Below are 24,872 nucleotides of genomic sequence, written 5' to 3'. Positions count from 1 at the left end.
GCATTACCTACTGTTAATCAAATAATTTCACAGGCACTAATTTTGAATCAGATACTGTTAGATCCGTTCTCAATTTTGTAAGCATTACCTTGTATTTATACACGTTTAAATACAACTGTCATTCAGTACAGGAAGTGGAAACAATGTCCTGATAGTCTAGCGTTTATTTGCTGTTGCCCAGAAACGACACTTTGCTGTAGACAATAACCTAAGAGCCGCGTGGGATTAGTCGAGCGGTCTAGGGCGCTGCAGTCATGGACTGTGCAGCTGGTCCCGGCGGAGGTTCGACTCCTCCCTCGGGCATGGGTGTGTGTGTTTGTCCTTAGGATGATTTAGGTTAAGTAGTGTGTAAGCTTCGGGACTGATGACCATAGCAGTTAAGTCCCATAAGATTTAAGAAAAAAATAACAAAAAGAAATAACCTAAGACTGTTTGCTAAATTGTGTGTGTGTGTGTGTTTTAGTATTGAATTATTCTGTTCACCATTCATCAGGGTTCTTTCGGCGCACCATACGTGCAGTGAATCATGAATTACGTCATATCTCCTGAAAAACGTGTCGTACAACGCTATAACTTTGAGGCTAAATTCGGTGGCATATGTCTACACTCTTGAAAATAGATTTAGTAGTAATGAAATAATAAATTAAAATCCATGACGGATGCTGAAATTTTTTTTGCTTGAATTTTTTTGTAGGGATGTCAACGGGAGAAGTTAAGAAAAGGTTTGGAATTATCTGTAGAGCTTGTTTTAAGTCGGTAAGTTTTCTCATTCTCAAACAGAGGATGAATATAGTTCGGGTAATTTGCGAACTAGGAGTTATATGGCCTCAAGATGTACTCGTATACACAGTTTCCAACTGTAATACTTGTCTTATGTTAAATCTTTAAAGTAAGTGAATACCTCTTGATGAATAGATTATGACAGCATTATAAATTTTAAATTCGCTGGATAGTTACACGAAGTACTGGATATTTAATTTTTGTTTCCCCTGCAAGCCATTAGGTAGGCAATCTGCAAGTAGGATTGTGTTACCGAGTGAACGTTTTAACGGATTAGTAAGACAGCTGGTAGGCCTTCAAGTCGAGTACTTTCCGTCCGCCACACTCATTGCGGTAACATGAGAGATATACATTTTCAGACAAAAATGTGAAGCACCCAAAAGACATGGTCGGATGGTAATCTAACTTTGTACACTTACACACCATAGGCGCATATGCAAATGATTAGAGCTGCAAGCCTCTGTCACAGGTTGAAAGACCATCACAATGTTCACGTATAGTGATGTTATCAGGCCTGGTATTGTAGATAAGAGCCGTGAAGAGAGCGTGATGTTTAGCAAACATTATGAGAGACGCGCAGATGCAACACACTCGTGTGAGATAGTGTTATCATCACCTCACAGAATTGGGAATGAACAGAATTGGGAATGAGCTTTAGCGTGGTTCCGCATTTCGCCATCTGGTCGAATTGTGCAATATTCAGATTTCTGGGGCATTCTAATTTGACAGTGGCCCATTACAGGACTGCAAGGGAACATGAAGACTGGCGTACCAATTCCAAGGTTCAGGTTGACCACATATGACTACCAGCAGGGAAGATCACCTTATTATGAACAAAGCACGCCATAAGACCTTCATATCTGCGCTTGCCAACACAGAAGAAGTAATGGGTCCTCTGCAATATTCTATGTCACCCACACCTTTTATTTCTGAGTAGTACCAGCCATACAAGGAACTATGTCCCATTTGTAGGCTGCCATTAACACCAACGGCTACATTTTTAGCAGTTCTGTGACTTGGTACTGGTCTGCTGACGAAAGTTGGTTCAAATGGCTCTGAGGTCTATGGGACTTAACTTCCAAGGTCATCAGTCCCCTAGAACTTAGAACTAATTAAACCTAACTAACCTAAGGACATCACACACATCCATGGCCGAGGTAGGATTCGAACCTGCGACCGTAGCGGTCGCGCGGTTCCAGACTGAAGCCCCTAGAACCACTCGGCCACCCCGGCCGGTGACGAAAGTTGTCGCTTTGTGTTCACCAATGAATCGCTTTACTGCATTATCTCGGATCACCACCGTCGCCCATTATGTCGAAACGGAGAGAGGTACCGTTCTTCTTGTGTTTTGGAGAGGCTCAGTGGTGTATCTCCTGGCGCCATAGTGTGGGGAAACAACTGGTATGACCTCAGGTCATGGCTGGCAGTGATTAAGGGGAATCTGGTGGCACGGAGGTATATCATGGACATCACGATTCTCCTCTGTTATATCTCATGTCAAAGTATCGCAGTGACACTTTTGAACAGGACAGTGCCTGTTCACTCATGGAACATGTCTCTATGAACTGTCAGATCACGCCATGTTGAGATATAAAATGTCAAATCAAAACACCTTCAGCCGTCTAAATTTCCAGCTGTTATTTTATGAGAGCGACTAGTTTCAGCGTTACATTACGCCATCTTCAGGCCCCCTGAACGATGTCTAGAAGAATCCCACCTCCTGGTACAGTGAAAATTGGGGGCAGCATTCAGCGACTGGTATCCGTAGATTTTTGACGCAGCAGTCCCTTGGATCATCACTTGCCGAAATCAGTCACTGAATGCTTGCTCGGATTTCGACTGGTCCACAGGTGCGATTCTTACTATACGTCGGTCAGGGGACCTGAAGATGGCGTAATATAGCGCTGAAACTGGTGACTCAAATAAAATAACATCTGCAAATTTAGACGACTGAACGTATTTATACTGAACGGCCTAGGTCTCGTAACCGAAGTAAGAGTGATTTCAGGTGTGCCGCAGGGTAGTGTCGTAGGACCGTTGCTGTTCACAATATATATAAATGACCTTGTGGATATCATCGTAAGTTCACTGAGGCTTTTTGCGGATGATGCTGTAGTATATCGAGAGGTTGTAACAATGGAAAATTGTACTGAAACGCAGGAGGATCTGCAAGGGATTGACGCATGGTGCAGAGAATGGCAATTGAATCTCAATGTAGAGAATGGTAATGGGCTGCGAATACATAGAAAGAAAGATCCTTTATCATTTAGATAGAATATAGCAGGTCAGCAACTGGAAGCAGTTAATTCCATAAATTATCTGGGAGTAGGCATTAGGAGTGATTTAAAATGAAATGACCATATATAATTAATCGTCGGTAAAGCAGATGCCAGACTGAGATTCATTGGAAGAATCCTAAGGAAATTTAGTCCGAAAACAAAGGAAGTAGTTTACAGTACACTTGTTCGCCCACTGCTTGAGTACTGCTCACCGGTGTGGGATCCGTGCTAGATAGGGTTGATAGAAGAGATAGAGAAGATCCAACGGAGATTAGCGCGCCTCCTTACAGGAGCATTTAGTTATCGCGAAAGCGTTAAGGAGACGATAGATAAACTACAGTGGAAGACTCTGCAAGAGAGACGCTCAGTAGCTCGCTACGGGCTTTTCTTGAAGTTTCGAGAACATACCTTCACCGAGTAGTCAAGCAGTATATTGCTCCCTCCTACGTATATTTCGCGAAGAGACGATGAGGATAAAATCAGAGAGATTAGAGCCCACACAGAGGCATACTGACAATCCTTCTTCCCACGATAAATACGAGGTTAGAATAGAAGGGAGAACCGATGGACGTACTCAAGGAACCCTCCGGCACACACCTTCAGGTGGCTTGCGGATTATGGATGTAGATGTAGATTTCCATAAAGATGTTGAGTTAGTCTCGTCGCCAGTAAGATTCCCCAGAAACGTCCCTGATAGGACCAGCTAGAACGTCAACTCCGTCCTAGTGTCAGTATCCAAGATATTAAAGACGAGTTTTTCTATTTATACGTCAGCTTGCCCCAGGAAACGATGCAACATCTTTATGAAGCCCTTCCGAACGGAATCAGTGCAGGCACCCAGGCTACAGATGATGCAGCATCATGATAATAAAGGAGTTCATTCTGCAAGGTTCTTTGTAAATTTGGATCCATTTTTTAACCTCTGAAATAACATCACATACCTTTCAACCCAAGAAATTTCGTTTCGTTTCCTCCTCACTGCTTCAGTTTTTTGACAAACTGCCTATTGGCTTCTGTCCCGGGTTCTTCGGCCGACGTTCATGTAATGATTTTACTAACGTTTCACCAGGACGAGTGGCTGGCATTGTCAAAGCTTCACCCTCCACTGCCGGTGATGAACTGGAGCCGAGCTCACGGCCGCAGACTGTATGTACCTATCGCACCAACGTCCGAGGGCTTCTCCGCGGTCATTTCCGGTGCGGTTCTCCTCTTGCTACCTGCGACGATCGTTCGCTGCAGTACGGGAAGCCAGGATCCGTTTATCTTAAGGCTCTCCTCTTTCTTGTTGAAGCTGTTCGCGTGTTTTTGTATTTCTACAGCTTCTTTGAACAAGCACATGTGATACTGCTTCTCTACAGCCAGAACTTCCTTGTCGGCGAATTTTATTACGTGATCGGTCTCACTCGGTGCATGCTCTGCCACGGCCGATTTCTCCAACTGCTCCAACCTGCAATCTCGCTTATGCTCTTTGATCCTGGTGTTAATGGATCATCCTGTCATTCCGACATAAACTTTTCCGCATGTGCGTGATAATGATATACGGAATATTCCCTACATTGCAAGTGGGTCCCTTTTCTCCTTTGCCGATCTAAGACACTCTTTGATCTTCCTTGTCGGTTTCAAAATCGTCTTTACGCCACGTTTGCGCAATATACGGCCGATTCTGTACGTCACTCTGGGAATGTATGGCACAAAGGCCGTACCCGACATTTCTTTTTCTGATTTCTTACTTCGCTGAGTGTTTGCCTCTGCTACACTTCTACTATAACTTGTGGAGTACCCATTGCTCCTCAGAACACTTTCCAGGTGTCGCATTTCGCGTCTGAGGTACTGTGACTCACATATTCGTCCTGCTCGCAGGTATCGGCTCGTGTGCTGTTTTTCGATACACGCTATGTCCCATTGCTTGTGACCAGCACATCTATAAATGGCAGTTTTTTGTCCTTTTCTACTTCCATGGTAAATTTTATGTTGGCATGGAGGCTGTTCAAGTGTCTTAGGAAGTTTTTTGTCAAGTAGTGTAAAAATGAAAGAAGACGTAATTAAAATGTGCCACTTAATGGTTCAAATGGCTCTGAGCACTATGGGACTCAACTGCTGAGGTCATTAGTCCCCTAGAACTTAGAACTAGTTAAACCTAACTAACCTAAGGACATCACAAACATCCATACCCGAGGCAGGATTCGAACCTGCGACCGTAGCGGTCTTGCGGTTCCAGACTGCAGCGCCTTTAACCGCACGGCCACTTCGGCCGGCAATGTGCCACTTGACAGCATAAACAACACAGTTGTGAGGTTCGTGTTGACTGGTTGTTGCAGGTGGCGTGGATCCACATCGACCGGCAGATGATCCTGACGATCCACCGGCACGTGATCGCGCGCGTGCCTCGCTTCAGCGTGTCGCACGACAACCAGAAGACGTGGTTGCTGCACGTCAGCGACGTTCAGCGGGACGACCGCGGCTTCTACATGTGCCAAGTCAACACCAACCCCATGATCAGCCAGACCGGCTATCTACAGGTCGTGGGTGAGTCTGCATAATTCGTCTGGGACGCACTGCGCTTCGACTCTATTGGGCAAACGCGGCATCGGTGCGTGAGACGAAGTATGTGTATCGAGCACAAACCAACTATGTAGGAGAGACTCACTTTACACAGTGCATCACGGTTTGTCCGTTGCGCATACCACAGATAACAGTGTATGGCAGTCTCACATTACATAAAGCAACACGGATAATAGGTTACACGTAGCAATGATAATATAATAAATTATTACTTCAAAATTACCTTATTACGACAATACTCACATCACCGGCTTCGGCATCTTATTGCCATCTTGAGATATAATAATTCATCCAATAAAAGCTTCCTCATGACGAATAAAAATTGGCCAGAATCGAGAAGTAATCGTAAAATGAAGGTTCCGTAAACACTTATTACACTACTGGCCATTAAAATTGCTACACCATGAAGAAATGCAGATGATAAAAGGGTATTCATTGGACAAATATATTGTACTAGAACCGACACGTGATTACATTTTCACGCAATTTGGGTGCATAGATCCTGAGAAATCAGTACCCAGAACAACCACCTCTGGCCATATTAACGGCCTTGATACGCCTGCGCATTGAGTCAAACAGAGCTTGGATGGCGTGTACAGGTACAGCTCACTATGCAGCTTCAACATGATACCACAGTTCATCAAGAGTAGTGACTGGAGTATTGTGACGAGCCAGTTGCTCAGTCACCATTGACGAGACGTTTTCAATCGGTGAGATCTGGAGAATGTGCTGGACAGGGCAGCAGTCGAACATTTTCTGTATCCAGAAAGGCCCGTACAGGACTTGCAACATGGGCACGTGCATTATCTAGCTGAAATATACGGTTTCTCAGGAATCGAATGAAGGGTAGAGCCAAGGGTCGTAACACATCTGAAATGTAACGTCCACTGTTCAAAGTGCCGTCAATAAGAACAAGAGGTGGCCGAGACGTGTAACCAATGGCACCCCATGCCATCACGCCTGGTGATACGCTAGTATGGTGATCACGAATACACGCTTCCAATGTGCGTTCACCGCGATGTCGCCAAACACGGATGCGACCATCATGATGCTGTAAACAGAACCTAGATTCATCCGAAAAATGACGTTTTGCTATTCGTGCACTCAGGTTCGTCATTGAGTAAACCATCGCAGGCGCTCCTGTCTGTGATGCAGCGTCAAGGGTAACCGCATCCATGGTCTCCGAGCTGATAGTCCATGCTGCTGCAAACGTCGTCGAACTGTTCATGCATATGGTTGTTGTCTTGCAAATGTCCCTCTCTGTTCACTCAGGGATCGAGACGTTGCTGCACGATCCGTTATAGCCATGCGGATAAGATGCCTGTCATCTAGACTGCTAGTGATACGAGGCCGTTGGGATCCAGCACAGCGTTCCGTATTACCCTCCTGAACCCATCGATTTCATATTCTGCTAAAAGTCATTGGATCTCAACCAATGCGAGCAGCAATGTGGCGATACGATAAACCGCAATCGCGATAGGCTGCAATCCGACCTTTATCAAAGTCGGAAACTTGATGGTACGCATCTCTCCTCCTTACACGAGGCATCGCAACAACGTTTCAGACGCAACGTTGGTCAACTGCTGTTTGTGTATGAGAAATCGATTGGAAACTTTCCTCATGTCAGCACGTTGTAGGTGTCGCCACCGGCGCCAACCTTGTGTGAATGCTCTGAAAAGCTAGTCATTTGCGTATCATAGCATCTTCTTCCTGTCGGTTTAATTTCGCGTCTGTAGCACGTCATCTTCGTTGTGTAGCAATTTTAATGGCCAGTAGTGTATGTACATAGGACCGACATCCATTCCGGAAATTGAGGATCTCGACGATTTTTGCCTGCTATCTACCTTGACACGTGGATTGCTAGATATTTCGAGAATATTTTAATTTCAAGTTTGAAGTCGGAAATAAGGCAATACAATTTTTTTGCGTTTGATATGACTACAAATTAACAAATTCATGATGATTATAAATCAACAAATTTATGATTTGTTTCTTTCCTTTTACTGTGAAACCTTTCTTCCAGCCGGTTTACATGATTCTACGTCAAAGGGAAGTGCCCTACAGAATTTATTGTGTGCGTTTGCGAGTATCAAATTATGTGACATAAATGATCAAATCTTTTGATTGCATTGACTTGCAAGCTTAACATTTTTACGTACCAGAGGACTATAGACTTCAGTATGTGACAAAAATTTCAACCTGATATGTCTACCAAGGCAGCGTTGGATGAACGACGTGGCAAAGGACCTAGCAGCCCTGGGAACTGAAGACACCTGGTAGGACCGGGCACAGAACAAGAAGGAATGGAGGCAGTTTGTGGAAGCAGCTCGTGGTCTGCAGGGCCTGTGATCACTGGATATCTGTTTATCTATCTATGTGTACCCGTTCCTGAGAAAAGGGGGCTTAGCAGATGGAAGAAGACAGACAGACAGATAGTCTTATATTGTGTTGATCCATCAGTTCGTAGTTTTTTCACATGAGTTTAATAAACACAACAGATACACATAGCGGTGACTTTGGTCATCAATATTCTCCTTCATTATTGCCAATAGTGTGCCATAGCTGGTGTAACTTTCGATTCCGCGACTCTAGAAATTACGTGGTTTTGAGGCGAAGAACTCATAAAACAATGTTCGGGAGGCATTTTCATTCGGAAAGGAGGTTCGTCAAACGTTGTTTGATAGACATCGGAAATCGTGGAAATTTGAGATCGAAGGATGAGTTAAATAATGTAGGCCCGGTACGACCTCCCAACGCAACTCCTGTATAATGTTCTTGATCGGTCTTGCAGAATGCGTGCGGTCGTTATCGTGACGTAGCATCACTTCACGAAGCCATCCTATTCGTGTTCTTGGACTGTGTACTCAACACGTCTCAGTTGTTGACAATAAATGTCACCAGTGATGGTTACACGTTAGGGTAGGAATTCGTAGTAGACCACACTGTCTTTGTTCCACAGATGCATAACTTTATACAGTATTTTGTACGTCCGCTCAAGTCTTTGTACGGGGAGTCGCTGCTTTGTCTGTGCTCAGCCATTCACTTCTTTTCCTCAAGATAGCATAAAGACGCCATTTGCCGTCGTCAGCGACGTTACAGGATAGGAATTGTCAAAGTTATTCTTGAGCCGTCCGCTGATTTTTTAAATTTTGGCTTAAAGCATGCGGTAACCATACACCTGATTTTTGAACCTTCTCCATTACTTGAAAATGTCACAGAATGGTGGAGTGATCACAGTTCATCACACTTGCCAGCTCTCTCGTATACTGACGTGAATCATTGTGGATTAATGCGTTGACTCCATCTTCAAGCCCGAATGTCTTCCTGAACTTGGAGAGTCACTTACGAGACCCCCTAAAAAGGGAAAACCGTTTTCTTGTAGTGCTCGGTCAAGTGGCGTTATTCCCAGACACGACGCAAATGTTTCTGGCTGACTTCGCTGTTGTCAGCCCTCTACTGAACTCAAACACAAGAACATGCCGGAAACGTTCCGAGTTCTCCACCTAGCACGTCCACAACTCCACTCACTATTTCCAAATGTCAAAATGACAATATGAAAACTCAGATAGCAACAGTGAACTAGGAATAAAAAAAAGATTAAATCGATACATAAATCTATAGCAACCGGAATACCAAACTGCAAAACAAAAACCCCCATGAACTTGCGAACCACCATAGTAAAAAAATGACAATTTTCTGTGTGTGAGTGTGTGTCTGTGCGTGATGAAATTACAAACTAACAATTTTCGTCTTTTTTCCTATGGCTGTGCAATGAAAACTTCCCTCTCGCCAACTTTCATGATTATAGTCCAACGGACAGTACGCTATAGGTATTGATGAGTGAGTTTGCGAGTATAGAAATATGTGACATAAATAGCCGTATCTTTTGATTGCATAACACATACTACGTAACTGGCCATTAAAATTTCAACAGCACGACGATGACGTACTACAGACGCGAAATTTAACCGACAGGATGGAGATGCTGTGAGACGCAAATTATTAGCTTTTCAGAGCATTCACACAAGGTTGGCGCCGGTGGCGATACATACAACGTGCTGACATGAGGAAAGTTTCCAACCTATTTCTCATACACAAACAGCAGTTGACCGGCGTTGCTTGGTGAAATGTTGTTGTGATGCCTCGTATTAGGGGGAGAAATGCCGACCATCACGTTTCCGACTTTGATAAAGGAGGGATTGTAGCCTGTCGCGATTGCGGTTTATCGTATCGCGACATTGCTGCTCGCGTTGGTCGACATCCAATGACTGTTAGCAGAATATGGAATCGGTGGGTTCAGGGGGGTAATACGGAACGCCGTGCTGGATCCCAAGGGCCTCGTATCACTAGCAGTCTAGATGACAGGCATCTTATCCGCATGGCTATAACGGATCGTGCAGCCACGTCTCGATCCCTGAGTCAACAGATAGGGACGTTTGCAAGGCAACAACCATCTTCACGAACAGTTCGACGACGTTTGCAGCAGCATGGACTATCAGCTCGGAGACCATGGCTGCGGTTACCCTTGGCGCTGCATCACGGACAGGAGCGCCTGCTATGGTGTACTCAACGACGAACCTGGGTGCACGATTGGCAAAACGTCATTTTTTCGGAAGAATCCAGGTTTTGTTTACAGCATCATGATGGTCGCATCCGTGTTTGTCGACATCGTGGTGAACGCACATTGGAAGCGTGTATTCGTCATCGCCATACTGGCGTATCACTCGGCGTGATGGTATGGCGTGCCATTCGTTAGAAGTCTCGGTCACATCTTGTTCGCATTGACGGCACTTTGAACAGTGGACGTTATATTTCAGATGTGTTACGAGCCGTGGCTCTACCCTTCATTTGATCCCTGCGAAACCCTACATTTCAGTAGGATAATGCACGACCGTATGTTGCAGGTCCTGTAGGGCCTTTCTGGATACAGGAAATGTTCGATGCTGCCCTGGCTAGCACATTCTCGAGATTTCTCACCAATTGAAAACGTCTGGTGAATGGTGGCCGTGCAACTGGATCGTCACAATACGCCAGTCACTACTCTTGATGAACTGTGGTATCGTGTTGAAGATGCATGGGCAGCTGTACCTGTACACGTCATCCAAGCTCTGTTTGACTCAATGCCCAGGCGTATCAAGACCGTTATTACGGCCAGAGGTGGTTGTTCCGGGTACTGATTTCTCACGATGTATGCACCCAAATTGCGTGAAAATGTAATCACATGTCAGTTATAGTATAATATATTTGTCCAATGAATACCCGTTTATCATCTGCATTTCTTCTTGGTTTAGCAATTTTAGTGGCCATTAGTGTATATCGCCAAGGAGTCATAGAATTTAGTATATGGCATAAATTTCAGAATGATGCCTCCATTCTTTCGTGAGAAAAAGGGGCTTTACCGACGGACAGACGGAAAGACAGTATGTTAGCAATTGGCAAAAATTCTTTTTCGTGTGATAAAATTTCGGACCTACCATTTCCGGATTCTTTTCCTTTGGTTGTACCGTGAAACCTTTTTTCTTGGCAAATTTCATTATTCTAGACCAGCGGGAAGCAGCTTATAGGTTTTGACGAGTGAGTTTGCCAGTCTCATATTATGTACGGTAAATAGCTTTTACTTTTGATTGCATTGGCTCAGAAGGAAATGTTTATTAAGCCGCTAAGGGGCCATGGAACTTAAAATCGAACATAAATTTCAACTTGATACCTTTTATCAGAAACTGTTGTGCATAAACATTTGTAAGAAATCTGCTTGTGGGTTACACATTTGTAACTACTTTAACATAAGGATTGCTAAAAATAATGATTATTTTTAAGATAATAATTACTTTTGTGAAAAGTGGAGATCAAAATAAGAAATTGTCTACAATTTTCTATGTATGCAAGGCTCTAACTTCTTTGAGATTTACAAAAAACGAAAACCCGGTGTTAAAATGTGTAAAATACTCAAATTCGTGTAACCTGTAATTTTGAGTAAATTATGGCAAGTACAAGCAGAGAAAAAAATAAACTTTATTCTTAAGAAATACAGATTTCTGGAAATAGCCATTGAAGTAGTCAATGAATTCCAACTCTGTATGTGGGGTTATCGGTATCTTCTTGCATCTTATCTTGTAATATTCTTTTTCCTTCTCGTCTGCATTGACTTGCTCTTGTTTTAAAGTCTGTAATAGCTCTCTCCATTGCCCTTACTCTTTCTTTAAATTTAAAATTTGTCTCATTGTGAAACGACCAACGGTTTGTAGCAGTCTTTTCTGGACTTCACAACTTCATACATTTCCATCACTGAACGTTGCAATTGCATCAAACACTCCAAAATACAGTTCATTAATTGACACAAAATTGTCTTGCGAATTCAAGCCGAGTTTACGCTGTCGTTGAACTCGTTATGATTCTGAGTGTGGGCGTGAAAACGTTTCTTCTATAGTCGTACATCCGACGAATCTCTAAGAATTTATTTCAAGACCTATGGCAAAACATATAGCTGCTTTGTTAATAAATATCTGACCATTTTGCTGTACTCTGTTGTATTTGCACCATGAATCACTTCATGGAGGGCATAGTCCGTGAATGAGTTTATCATCTGTTGAAGAGAGGCGAAACAGAACTGCTTTTCTTATGTCTTCTACACTACTAATATTTTGCGTGATGGCCATTCCATAATAATTTTGAATTATATATGATTGTTTCTGGGAGTCTATTCTACCATTTATTCCCCTGCTAACTTCCAATTTCTTTCCCTTATATGCGTTTTTCAGTCGTCGCAGCCTCGTACCCATTCGTTTTTGTACATTAACTATGCACCTGAGTTTAGTGATGGCAACATTATCACCACGAGGCTTCTCTTCCTCAACTGCTCTGAAAGCGTTTGAATCCCTATCCCCTGAACAATGAATAATTGCCCTCGGAGGCCGGCCATTCACATATTATATATATTAGTTAGATAGGGTAAATTCTGTAGATTAAGAGCAAAACAAAAGATGAAAATGTCGAGGTTTCAGCTAGTACGGAGCCCATCCGACTGAAAACCCAAGAGATTCTCATCTATACTTATGCTTAAGCTTCGGGTTTTTCTAATGTTGTTCATTGTGTCAGTACTGTCGTTTACGATCCTTTGAATAGCATGCTCCAGTTTTCTCTGTTTGATTTCCTCTGAAGATGAGATTCTAAAGCCTTCTTCCTAATACAGAGTCTCATGGTCATCGATCTTGATCGCTTTCAGTTTACTCCTCATTTTCTGCAGCCATTTGAAGCTCGAGGGTGATATCCTGTTTCAAATGTTCTAAAATTCTCTTGCAGAGACTGTTTTCGTTCATCCTGAACATACTTCTGTACCGAGTGAGGTGACGCAGTCAAGATACTTGCATTCGGGAGGTCAGCGGTTCAAATTCCCAGCCGGCTATCCAGATCTAGGTTTTACATGGGTTCCCTAAATACCTTGAGGCAAACTGCCGATTTTCTTCCCCATCCTTTCTCACATCAAGTTTCTACTCGTGTTATATCTTCCGTGCACACTGTGTGTTCCTTTAGTGGACACAAAACGAGAAACAGATGCTGTTCATAAACAGAGAATTTAGATATTAATTTATACCACATCTTTTTTCTGGAGATTTTTGAAAGACTCCACATATGTCCTCCCCTTCCAATACTTCCGCGTGAATTGTAACGCCCCACAGTAACAGAATGTAATGTACTGGGTTCTTCCGTAAAAATGTTTCAAATGGCTCTGAGCACTATGGGACTTAACTTCTGAGGTCATAAGTCCCCTAGAACTTAGAACTACTTAAACCTAATTAACCTAAGGACATCAAACACATTCATGCCCGAGGCAGGATTCGAACCTGCGACGGTAGCGGTCGCGCGGCTCCTGACTGAAGCACCTAGAACCGCTCGGCCACCTCGGCCGGCTTCTTGCGTAAGTTCGTAGCGTTTTCCTATAATAGTAATAAACACCACAGACACATAACAGAGACTTCCGTCATCAATAATCCAATCTACTTTACTATTTACGACAATCGCCAAAGATGGCGTAACTTTTCGAATCTAATATCACATAGTAAAAAATAGTAGATAACTTTGTTGCTGTAACGGCAGCGTCGGTTGCTAACAGTGGATTTGAATGTAGAAACACATACAAGTAGAAAAGACTTATAAATCTATCACTCTTCAATACATTTCTCATCATCAGAAGATGTCGAGTCCCGATCACTATGAAAATCTGTAAACGTCACTCAACTGGAAAATACATAGAAAAGGGTCAATCCACGAATTTTCGAAATTAAATACACCCGCCGCTGAAGCTCCGCAGAGGGGATGCTTGCATCGCATTAGCAGCGGTGTAATCATTCGTGCCACGATGGCAGTTGTAGGAAACGCGGCAACGCAACTGTCGGCGCACGTGTTTGAAAGAGCGGCCGACCGGATGGCGGACGATACCGCACCTTCGTCTCTACATCTATATCTACACCACATGGACGTCGATGGGACGTTAAGCAGTGATACACCCACTCGTCTTCCTTCTCCTCCTCGTCGTCCTCCCCAGATGTCCGCAAAATATTGTTCCGATTTTTATCATGGAGACATTCAATAACTCTAAGCTCATGTACCAACCACTGTATTTTGTTTCCATTGAGCTTCGGTAATACGAGGTGCATTCAAGTTCTAAGGCCTCCGATTTTTTTTTTCCGGACTGGAAAGAGAGAGAAACATGCGCATTGTTTTAAAATGAGGCCGCGTTCTTTGTCAATACGTCCCAGAGATGGCAGCACCGTACGGCAGATGGAATTTTACCGCCAGCGGCGAGGATGAGAACTGTTTTAAATACTTAAAATGGCGACGTTTTCTTATCTTGAACAGCATGCAATCATTCGTTTTCTGAATTTGCGTGGTGTGAAACCAATTGAAATTCATCGACAGTTGAAGGAGACACGTGGTGATGGAGTTATGGATATGTCGAAAGTGCGTTCGTGGGTGCGACAGTTTAATGAAAGCAGAACATCGTGTGACATTAAACCGAAACAACCTCGGGCTCGCACAAGCCGGTCTGACGACATTATCGAGAGAGTGGAGAGAATTGTTTTGGGGGATCGCCGAATGACTGTTGAACAGATCACCTCCAGAGTTGGCATTTCTGTGGGTTCTGTGCACACAATCCTGCATGACGACCTGAAAATGCGAAAAGTGTCATCCAGGTGGGTGCCACGAATGCTGACGGATGACCACACGGCTGCCCGTGTGGCATGTTGCCGAGCAATGTTGACGCGCAACGACAGCATGAATGGGACTTCCTTTTCGTCGGTTGTGAAAATGGGTGAGACGTGGATGCCATTTTTCAATCCAGAAATAAAGCGCCAGTCAGCTCAATGGAAGCACACAGATTCACCGCCACCAAAAAAATTTCGGGTAACCGCCAGTGCTGAAAAAATGATGGTGTCCATGTTCTGGGACAGCGAGGGCGTAATCCTTACCCATTGCGTTCCAAAGGGCGCTACGGTAACAGGTGCTTCCTACGGAAATGTTTTGAAGAACAAATTCCCTCCTGCACTGCAACAAAAACGTCCGGGAAGGGCTGCGCGTGTGCTGTTTCACCGAGACAACGCACCCGCACATCGAGCTAACGTTACGCAACAGTTTCTTCGTGATAACAACTTTGAAGTGATTCCTCGTGCTCCCTACTCACCTGACGTGGCTCCTAGTGACTTTTCGCTTTTTCCAACAATGAAAGACTCTCTCCGTGGCCGCACATTCACCAGCCGTGCTGCTATTGCCTCAGCGATTTTCCAGTGGTCAAAACAGACTCCTAAAGAAGCCTTCGCCGCTGCCATGGAATCATGGCGTCAGCGTTGTTAAAAATGTGTACGTCTGCAGGGCGATTACGTCGAGAAGTAACGCCAGTTTCATCGATTTCGGGTGAGTAGTTAATTAGAAAAAAAAAATCGGAGGCCTTAGAACTTGAATGCACCTCGTACTACAAAATATTATGCGTCAAGACTCAAAGACACTAATGATACAAGCTGACGGTGGGCAGTAATTTAAATCAGGGCAAAGGTGAAAACTTGTGCCGGACTAGGTTTCGATGTCGGGTTTCGAGCATACTAGCAGATGCGGCGACCACTTCACCATCCGTACACAGTGGTCATCGCAACAGCACGGACTAACCTAGAACACCTCCAGTCATACACAAATTCCAACCTTATCCACACCCTACTGATGTTGTAGCCCTTGTCCACTATGCTCATTGTCCGCCACCCGTAGCTGAATGGTCAGCGAGACGGATTGTCAGCCCTCTGGGCCCGGGTTCGATTCCCGGCTGGGTCGGGGAATTTTCTCCGCCCAGAGACTGGGTGTTGTGTTGTGCTCATCATCATCATCCTCATCGACTGCAGGTGGCCGAAGTGGCGTCAAATTGAAAGACCGGACCCGGCGAACGGTATGCCCGACGGGGGGCCCTTACGATTATATAAAATAAATAAATACTATGCTCATTACTAGCAGCGTTTCAACGATGGCCGTAATAATTCGAGCGTGGTGCGCATGGACACCAAAGTGATCACTGTCGTCCTCGCCTTAACTGTCTAAATTGTGTCGAACATGTCTCGAGTATTGAGCATATAGAGAACGACCACTACATCAGTAGTGTGCAGATAAACTGAGAACTAGGGTCTGACAGGAGGCGTGCTAGGGTAGTTCGCGCAGTTTCGATGACCACTGTGGCCGGATGGAGCAGTAGTCTGCCTCGAGACCAAGGTTGGAACCCCAGTCTGGCACCAGTTTCCAACTTTCTTCATTGATTTAACTCACTGACAAGTGGCAGCTAATGTCATTAATTCCTTTGGGTCTGGAGGATCAAAATGCTGTCTATTCTTTCGGATATGTCCGAAAACAACAGAAACAACATGTAAAAATTTGATACACTGGCTTACCGGAATTGACCTGTTCGTATACCTTAACGCCAACGTGCGAAGCAGGTAGATGAGCAAGACCAGGATTGAAGAATCCACATGGCGTTTAATGAATTAGTTGTGATACACAGACAACCGTGAGCGCTTTTTTCCTCACGTTCAAGTAGACAAATGCTGGTCTTGTCCCCAATCTCCGCCTCAGAAGATATAAAACACACATAGGTAAAATACACAAACAGATCAAATACGATAACACAAGGTACAAAGTTTGCACCATTTACAGATAGGTGGTGCGCATGTCATCCCTCCGTAAGCCTAAATAAAGCGTGTGGCAATTGGAAGGGCAAAACTAAAATTAAATACGTTTGTCGAACCATGGGAAACTGTGGACACCGTAAGACCGGATCGGCACAAAAAATAGATTGGGTATCGAAATTCCGCAGGACAATACTAACGAGTCATTAAATATAAAGAAAGCTCAGATAATGCTCATGCTAGATAACTGCAAAACAAACTGTCACTTAGCGTACAGGAACAATAACTATTTACATTGACTAGCATACCGTTTTAGGAGAACACAGTTAGGTTCTTGTAAATAAATTTATTTTATTATATATTTCAGGTTCAGGTCTCACTGCTGCAATTTATCATCAGACAGTCTGAGTATTAAGAGAAGCTTTTGAAATGCGGTGCTACAGAAGAATGCTGAAGATGATATGGGTAGGTCGCGTAGCTAATGAGAAGTAAATGGATCGAATTGGGCGGGGAGGCGGGGGGGGGGGGGGAGGAGGGAATTTGTGGTACTGCCCTGCTAAAAGAAGGGATCGGTTGACATGACACACCCTGAGGCGTCAAGGAATCGGTAATATAGTAATGGAGGGAAGTGCTGGGGTGTAAAGTAGTGGAGGGCTTCCAACGCTCGAATACAGTAACTAGGCTGAGATCAATATAGGTTGTGGAATCTACGACCAGTCGAAGATGGTTTTGCAACATGGAAACATGGATTAGTCTAGAATTTGGACTGAAAAACGCAACAGCAGATGATGAGGACTTCTTCGAAAGTAAAACAATACATGTATATTTACATCTTTAATACCATTTGTTTGAGTCGAGGCTGTAATCGACACATCTTATAAAAATGTACAGGGCTATTACAAATGATTGAAGCGATTTCATAAATTCACTGTAGCTCCATTCATTGACATATGGTCACGACAAACTACAGATACGTAGAAAAACTCAAAGTTTTGTTCGGCTGAAGCCGTACTTCAGGTTTCTGCCGCCAGAGCGCTCGAGAGCGCAGTGAGACAAATTGGCGACAGGAGCCGAGAAAGCGTATGTCGTGCTTGAAATGCACTCACATCAGTCAGTCATAACAGTGCAACGACACTTCAGGACGAAGTTCAACAAAGATCCACCAACTGCTAACTCCATTCGGCGATTGCATGCGCAGTTTAAAGCTTCTGGATGCCTCTGTAAGGGGAAATCAACGGGTCGGCCTGCAGTGAGCGAAGAAACGGTTGAACGCGTGCGGGCAAGTTTCACGCGTAGCCCGCGGAAGTCGACGAATAAAGCAAGCAGGGAGCTAAACGTACCACAGCCGACGGTTTGGAAAATCTTACGGAAAAGGCTAAAGCAGAAGCCTTAGCGTTTACAATTGCTACAAGCCCTGACACCCGATGACAAAGTCAAACGCTTTGAATTTTCGGCGCGGTTGCAACAGCTCATGGAAGAGGATGCGTTCAGTGCGAAACTTGTTTTCAGTGATGAAGCAACATTTTTTCTTAAGGGTGAAGTGAACAGACACAATGTGCGAATCTGGGCGGTAGAGAATCCTCACGCATTCGTGCAGCAAATTCGCAATTCACCAAAAGTTAACGTGTTTTGTGCAATCTCACGGTTTAAAGTTTACGGCCTCTTTTTCTTCAACGAAAAAAACGTTACAGGACACGTGTATCTGGACATGCTAGAAAATTGGCTCATGCCACAACTGGAGACCGACAGCGCCGACTTCATCTTTCAACAGGATGGTGCTCCACCGCACTTCCATCATGATGTTCGGCATTTCTTAAACAGGAGATTGGAAAACCGATGGATCGGTCGTGGTGGAGATCATGATCAGCAATTCATGTCATGGCCTCCACGCTCTCCCGACTTAACCCCATGCGATTTCTTTCTGTGGGGTTATGTGAAAGATTCAGTGTTTAAACCTCCTCTACCAAGAAACGTGCCAGAACTGCGAGCTCGCATCAACGAAGCTTTCCAACTCATTGATGGGGACATGGTGCGCCGAGTGTGGGAGGAACTTGATTATCGGCTTGATGTCTGCTGAATCACTAAAGGGGCACATATCGAACATTTGTGAATGCCTAAAAAACTTTTTGAGTTTTTGTATGTGTGTGCAAAGCATTGTGAAAATATCTCAAATAATAAAGTTATTGTAGAGTTGTGAAATCGCTTCAATCATTTGTAATAACCCTGTATTTATGTATGTTTGTATGTATGTATGTTCAACATCTTCTCCTAAACCATCCGACTTATTTCATTCAAACTTGGTACACATATCATTTGTTGTCTGGATAGAATAGCTGTGGGAGTAGGGGTGAAAAGGTAGTGTGTAAGGGGCGGTCCAACAGAAACGAGCCGGAGTGTGCATTGCGCAAACCGGGCACAGGAGGGTAATATGGTGGCCAGTGTAACGAGTTAATGGTTCAGACCAGAGCGTGGAAGTTCACAGCCCGTCGCTAGAGGGCACTCGTTCACGTCACGTGACTATACAGCATGCATCAATTGTCCAACGCTGCCAGTCGCCTTGCAAACAGTGACATGGAGGCGTCAAAAGAAGAGCGAAGAGGTTTTCTGACAGCGGAAGGAGTAGGAGGAACGGACATTCGTCGACGAATGTCGCAAGTGCACAGCGAAAAATGCATGTCCCTTGTAAGGGTCAAGGTGTGGCACAAGCGCTTCAGGGAATGACGGGTGTCGTTAGGCGATAATGTACGGTCTGGAGCACCACATGCATTGCCGATGACTTCGTCCAGCTGGTGGATGCACTCATTACCCCGGACCGCCGAGTGGCAGTGAAAGCCATAGCCGCTGTGGTCGGGTTGAGCGTCGGAAGTGTTCACACGATCATGAAGGAATGACTGCACATACGCAAAGTGTGTTCCCAGTGGGTGCCCCACAGTCTTCCACCACACCAGGAAGTATGTCGAATGGCCCACGGTCTTGCTCATCTGCAGCGCTAGGCTCGGGAAGGGAATGCGTTCGTGGCACGAGTGGTGGCTGGAGATGAGTCATGGTGTCATCACTTCGAAGGAGAATCAAAACGACAAAGTCTCCAGTGGAAGCATCCAGGGTCACCACCACCAAAAAAAGCCGAGGCCATCAACACGAGTGCAGGAAAGGTTACGCTGACGTTCTCCTTTGACCACTTCCTGCAGCACGGGACGACAGTGAATTCCCAGAGTTACTCGCAAACTTTGACCACATTTCTCCAAGCGATCAAATCAAAACGACGAGGCAATCTCACCTGTGGAGTCATGCTGCTCCACGACAATGTAAAGCCTCATACGGCCGACACAATCGCGGCACTAATGCAGAAATTCAAATGGGAGGTTCTCGGCCATCCTCCATACAGTCCGGACCTCTCTCCCTGTGATTACGCCATTTTTGGTCCCCTTAAAAAGGCTCTGAGGCGCAAACGATTCACCTCGGACGACGACGTCCAGCTGTACGTGCGGAACTGGTTAACATAGCAGCCCCGGGAATTTTGTGAGACAGCCATTCACCGCCTTGTGTCACAGTGGGACAAGTGTCTCAACAGCCAGGGCCAATGCTTCTATCATACAGGTACTGGCTTCTGTAATTATGCCTCCAGCTCGTTTCTTTGTGAAGGCCCTTTATACATGACAACGCTTGCCATATTTTCGCTGTTCATGCAGTAAAACTGACAAATCAGGCGATACTTCTTTACTACCAGTTGTGGTCAACAGACAGTATTCATGTACACCACTGAATGTAACTGCAATATTATATCATTGTATGACACTAGTTCAGGGAATATGACTGATGAACACTGAGATGCTTGAAAAACTACGGCTCAATGTACCAACAAAATTATACCACCGAACGACGTATAGATTAGAAGATAAGATGTCAAACACTGGGATCCGCGAAAAACGGTCACATCACGCATAACGTTTTAATTTATTACGTCTTTATACTAAATCTATTCCCAACACTTTTCACCGACAATACCCGAATATCCCACCTGCGAAATTATATCATTGTAACACAAATTGTTTAGGAGATATTATGTTACAGAGACTGAGCTGCGAGAAAACGTAACTGCTGCGCGACGCTCGGTGAAATATGTATACAAATATGTACCAAATACGTTAAATATTTGTGAAATATATGTGAGACGTGCGTATCCTGACAAAGTCGTTGGTCGATAGCTCACCCTAAGCACCTGGATCGATTTCAACCAAACTTTGTACACATACACTCCTGGAAATTGAAATAAGAACACCGTGAATTCATTGTCCCAGGAAGGGGAAACTTTATTGACACATTCCTGGGGTCAGATACATCACATGATCACACTGACAGAACCACAGGCACATAGACACAGGCAACAGAGCATGCACAATGTCGGCACTAGTACAGTGTATATCCACCTTTCGCAGCAATGCAGGCTGCTATTCTCCCATGGAGACGATCGTAGAGATGCTGGATGTAGTCCTGTGGAACGGATTGCCATGCCATTTCCACCTGGCGCCTCAGTTGGACCAGCGTTCGTGCTGGACGTGCAGACCGCGTGAGACGACGCTTCATCCAGTCCCAAACATGCTCAATGGGGGACAGATCCGGAGATCTTGCTGGCCAGGGTAGTTGACTTACACCTTCTAGAGCACGTTTGGTGGCACGGGATACATGCGGACGTGCATTGTCCTGTTGGAACAGCAAGTTCCCTTGCCGGTCTAGGAATGGTAGAACGATGGGTTCGATGACGGTTTGGATGTACCGTGCACTATTCAGTGTGCCCTCGACGATCACCAGTGGTGTACGGCCAGTGTAGGAGATCGCTCCCCACACCATGATGCCGGGTGTTGGCCCTGTGTGCCTCGGTCGTATGCAGTCCTGATTGTGGCGCTCACCTGCACGGCGCCAAACACGCATACGACCATCATTGGCACCAAGGCAGAAGCGACTCTCATCGCTGAAGACGACACGTCTCCATTCGTCCCTCCATTCACGCCTGTCGCGACACCACTGGAGGCGGGCTGCACGATGTTGGGGCGTGAGCGGAAGACGGCCTAACGGTGTGCGGGACCGTAGCCCAGCTTCATGGAGACGGTTGCGAATGGTCCTCGCCGATACCCCAGGAGCAACAGTGTCCCTAATTTGCTGGGAAGTGGCGGTGCGGTCCCCTACGGCACTGCGTAGGATCCTACGGTCTTGGCGTGCATCCGTGCGTCGCTGCGGTCCGGTCCCAGGTCGACGGGCACGTGCACCTTCCGCCGACCACTGGCGACAACATCGATGTACTGTGGAGACCTCACGCCCCACGTGTTGAGCAATTCGGCGGTACGTCCACCCGGCCTCCCGCATGCCCACTATACGCCCTCGCTCAAAGTCCGTCAACTGCACATACGGTTCACGTCCACGCTGTCGCGGCATGCTACCAGTGTTAAAGACTGCGATGGAGCTCCGTATGCCACGGCAAACTGGCTGACACTGACGGCGGCGGTGCACAAATGCTGCGCAGCTAGCGCCATTCGACGGCCAACACCGCGGTTCCTGGTGTGTCCGCTGTGCCGTGCGTGTGATCATTGCTTGTACAGCCCTCTCGCAGTGTCCGGAGCAAGTATGGTGGGTCTGACACACCGGTGTCAATGTGTTCTTTTTTCCATTTCCAGGAGTGTATTACTGACTACCTGGAAAGAATTACTGTATAGGTAAGAAGCAGCAGACTCCTGTTGGGGTAGTGGTGACGACGTGAGTAGATACAGGGTGACAGGGAGGGGGAAGGAAGACGGGGAAATGGACAGAGAAAGGGAAGAGGAGGAGATGGACAGAGAGAGGTGGAGTAGGAAATAGAAAGGGGAGATACAGGAAGAGAGAGAGAGAGAGAGAGAGAGAGAGAGAGAGAGAGAGAGAGATGGGGGAGTGGGGCAAGCTGGACAGAGACAGGAAGAGGAGGGGATGGACAGAGAGGGGGGAGAGGAAAAAGTAAACGTAGTAGGGTGGATGAAGGAGGACAGTAGGGAGAACGGAGCAGATGGACAGATGGTTAAGAAGCAGATAGATAGATCGGGTGGGGCAGAGGGACAGAGAAAGTGGGGAGGAGCACATAAAGTGAGAAGTAGCAGAGGGACAGAGAGAGGGAGCAGGAGGATGTGGACAGAGAGAGTGGGGGAGAGGGAGGGACGGTGAGGAGGGCGTAGGAGATAGACAAAGCCAGGGGAAAAGAGGAGACGGGACAACAGAAACGGAATAAATGGAGCAACGCTGGGTGCTCTGCTCGTTTATAATAAAAATATCCCAATAACTATTCAAGTTATTTGAATATTAGTATTTCACAGGAAGACGCAACACGATCGTAGCGAGACGTGCGAAAAATTAATGCACGAACACGGAAGACTGCAAGAGAAACGTAAATTAACGTTGCGAAACATCGATATGGCTACGGTTCGAAAGATAAGATGAAACTGCGGTGAACGGCGACAACACGGGAATGTCGGACGCTTGGCGTCTTTTTGCTCCCCCTGCGTTCGAAGCGATAATGCGCCGGAAAATCCCTAAGATAAACAGGCACGGGCTGGTGCGGTTAACGCCGAACACAAATCAATGGTTTTGCCGCGCCCGGCTGTCCGCTGTGCTTTTTTAGCGGGCGTGCCACGAATGATTTAGCTGTCGGTTTTGCAGCACTTGTCCGTATATTTAGTAAATAGTTTGGAGACCGCGGCACGCTTTTGCAGGATTGGCTTTGCTGTATATCTCACGTCGTTCGCAAATATTTTTACGGCGCGTCCTGTTGTAATAAAACACACACACCAACCCGCACACACACGAACACACACAAAACAGCGCGCTAAAGCGACAGGTAATATGTAATATCCCTTTGTGAACGTTGTTAATGTGAGCGCAAATATTAAATTTTGTAATCTGCTTCGAAAACCATTCCAGTCGGAGGGGAGCGTAGAAAAATATTTCCGGCATTGACTGTGGCGTTTGATATTAAACGTTATACAGTGTTTCGGATGTTTGTGCCACCTGTGATTTGTGATTGTTGCTGCTGCAATACACCCCAACCGATACTCTGTGGACTATTAATTTGCAGTCAGAAAATTTACACGAGGGAAGTAATGAAGGTGGACCTTCTAGCTGTTCTTTCCGTGCACCTGCCTTTGAAAATTCAAACGGGCTGGTTAGAGTGCCAATTAAGCTCACTTCCTGTTACGGAGAGACGAAATAACATCGCGTCTTACAGCAAACGACAACCCTTAAAAAGGCATATTCAGGCTTTTTATTAATATTTTATAGCACAGCTCAATGCACAAACAAGGGGATTTCAGAGTTTTTGCTTAGAATTTCTTTGTCCATATTACTTTCATTGTGTCAGAATGGGCTCTTTTCGTATTTCATACCAAATTATTTCCGTCTTCCTGGGTTTTTCTGCCACTCCACTTGATCAGTAACGAATTTTCTGCCTCCTTCAGGTCGTCATTTCATTATCTCAGTTTGGTCTTATTGCAAGTTTCGTAGAATTCCTCAACCTGTCTTTTTTAATACCTCCATTCATATTTAGCCTACGTATCCTTCGTATTCGAATGAATGTTGATGCTCTTTTCGATTTTCTTGTTTCCTCTTACCCTGTATGTTACTTCTTCAGGGTAATTTGGAGAGACATCTTTTAACATTTATTTTCGGTTTTCTCTTAGAGTTTTTAGTGAGTAGTTGGGCGTCTTCAGCAGCTTTCTGTTTCAAACTAGTTCTGACTTAAAGACAGATTAATCTGATGACTGTAGTCTATTGTGTCAATACAGACACATAGTTTTGATGTTGTAGGTATTTTTTGAACCAGCTGAAAAATGCTCCTGCCGGAGCACCATTCCCCCTTTCAACTATCGAACAAACGCAAGGATGGCTGACATAGTGTTTAGTGTATCTCTGATTGTGAAACAGTTAAGATCCTCTGACGCCAGGAAGGCATCTGGCTCAGACGGTATCCCCTTAAGATTTTGTGTTCACTATGCTACAAATATAGCACCATTCTTATCCATCATCTATCACAGATCGTTGGAACAGCGGGAAGTTCCACGGACTGGAAGAAGATCCAGGT

At 45.2% G+C, this 24,872-nt stretch overlaps 1 protein-coding gene across 1 annotated transcript in view; it reads left to right on the top strand.

The window, feature by feature from the left end:
• Nucleotides 1-24,872, top strand: part of LOC126217633 (lachesin-like) — a gene marked incomplete at its 5' end in the record, with an annotated part of 728,482 nt that overhangs the window by 530,259 nt on the left and 173,351 nt on the right. Inside the window, one exon of the mRNA XM_049942194.1 lies at nt 5,378-5,585. Within this exon, the coding sequence (XP_049798151.1) occupies nt 5,378-5,585 (208 nt within the window). The remainder of the gene's footprint in view (nt 1-5,377; nt 5,586-24,872) is intronic.

This window comes from Schistocerca nitens, chromosome 1, assembly GCF_023898315.1.
Source record: "Schistocerca nitens isolate TAMUIC-IGC-003100 chromosome 1, iqSchNite1.1, whole genome shotgun sequence".
In the NCBI taxonomy this organism is placed as follows: Eukaryota; Metazoa; Arthropoda; class Insecta; order Orthoptera; family Acrididae; genus Schistocerca; species Schistocerca nitens.
This window is presented reverse-complemented; position numbering and strand designations above follow the sequence as displayed.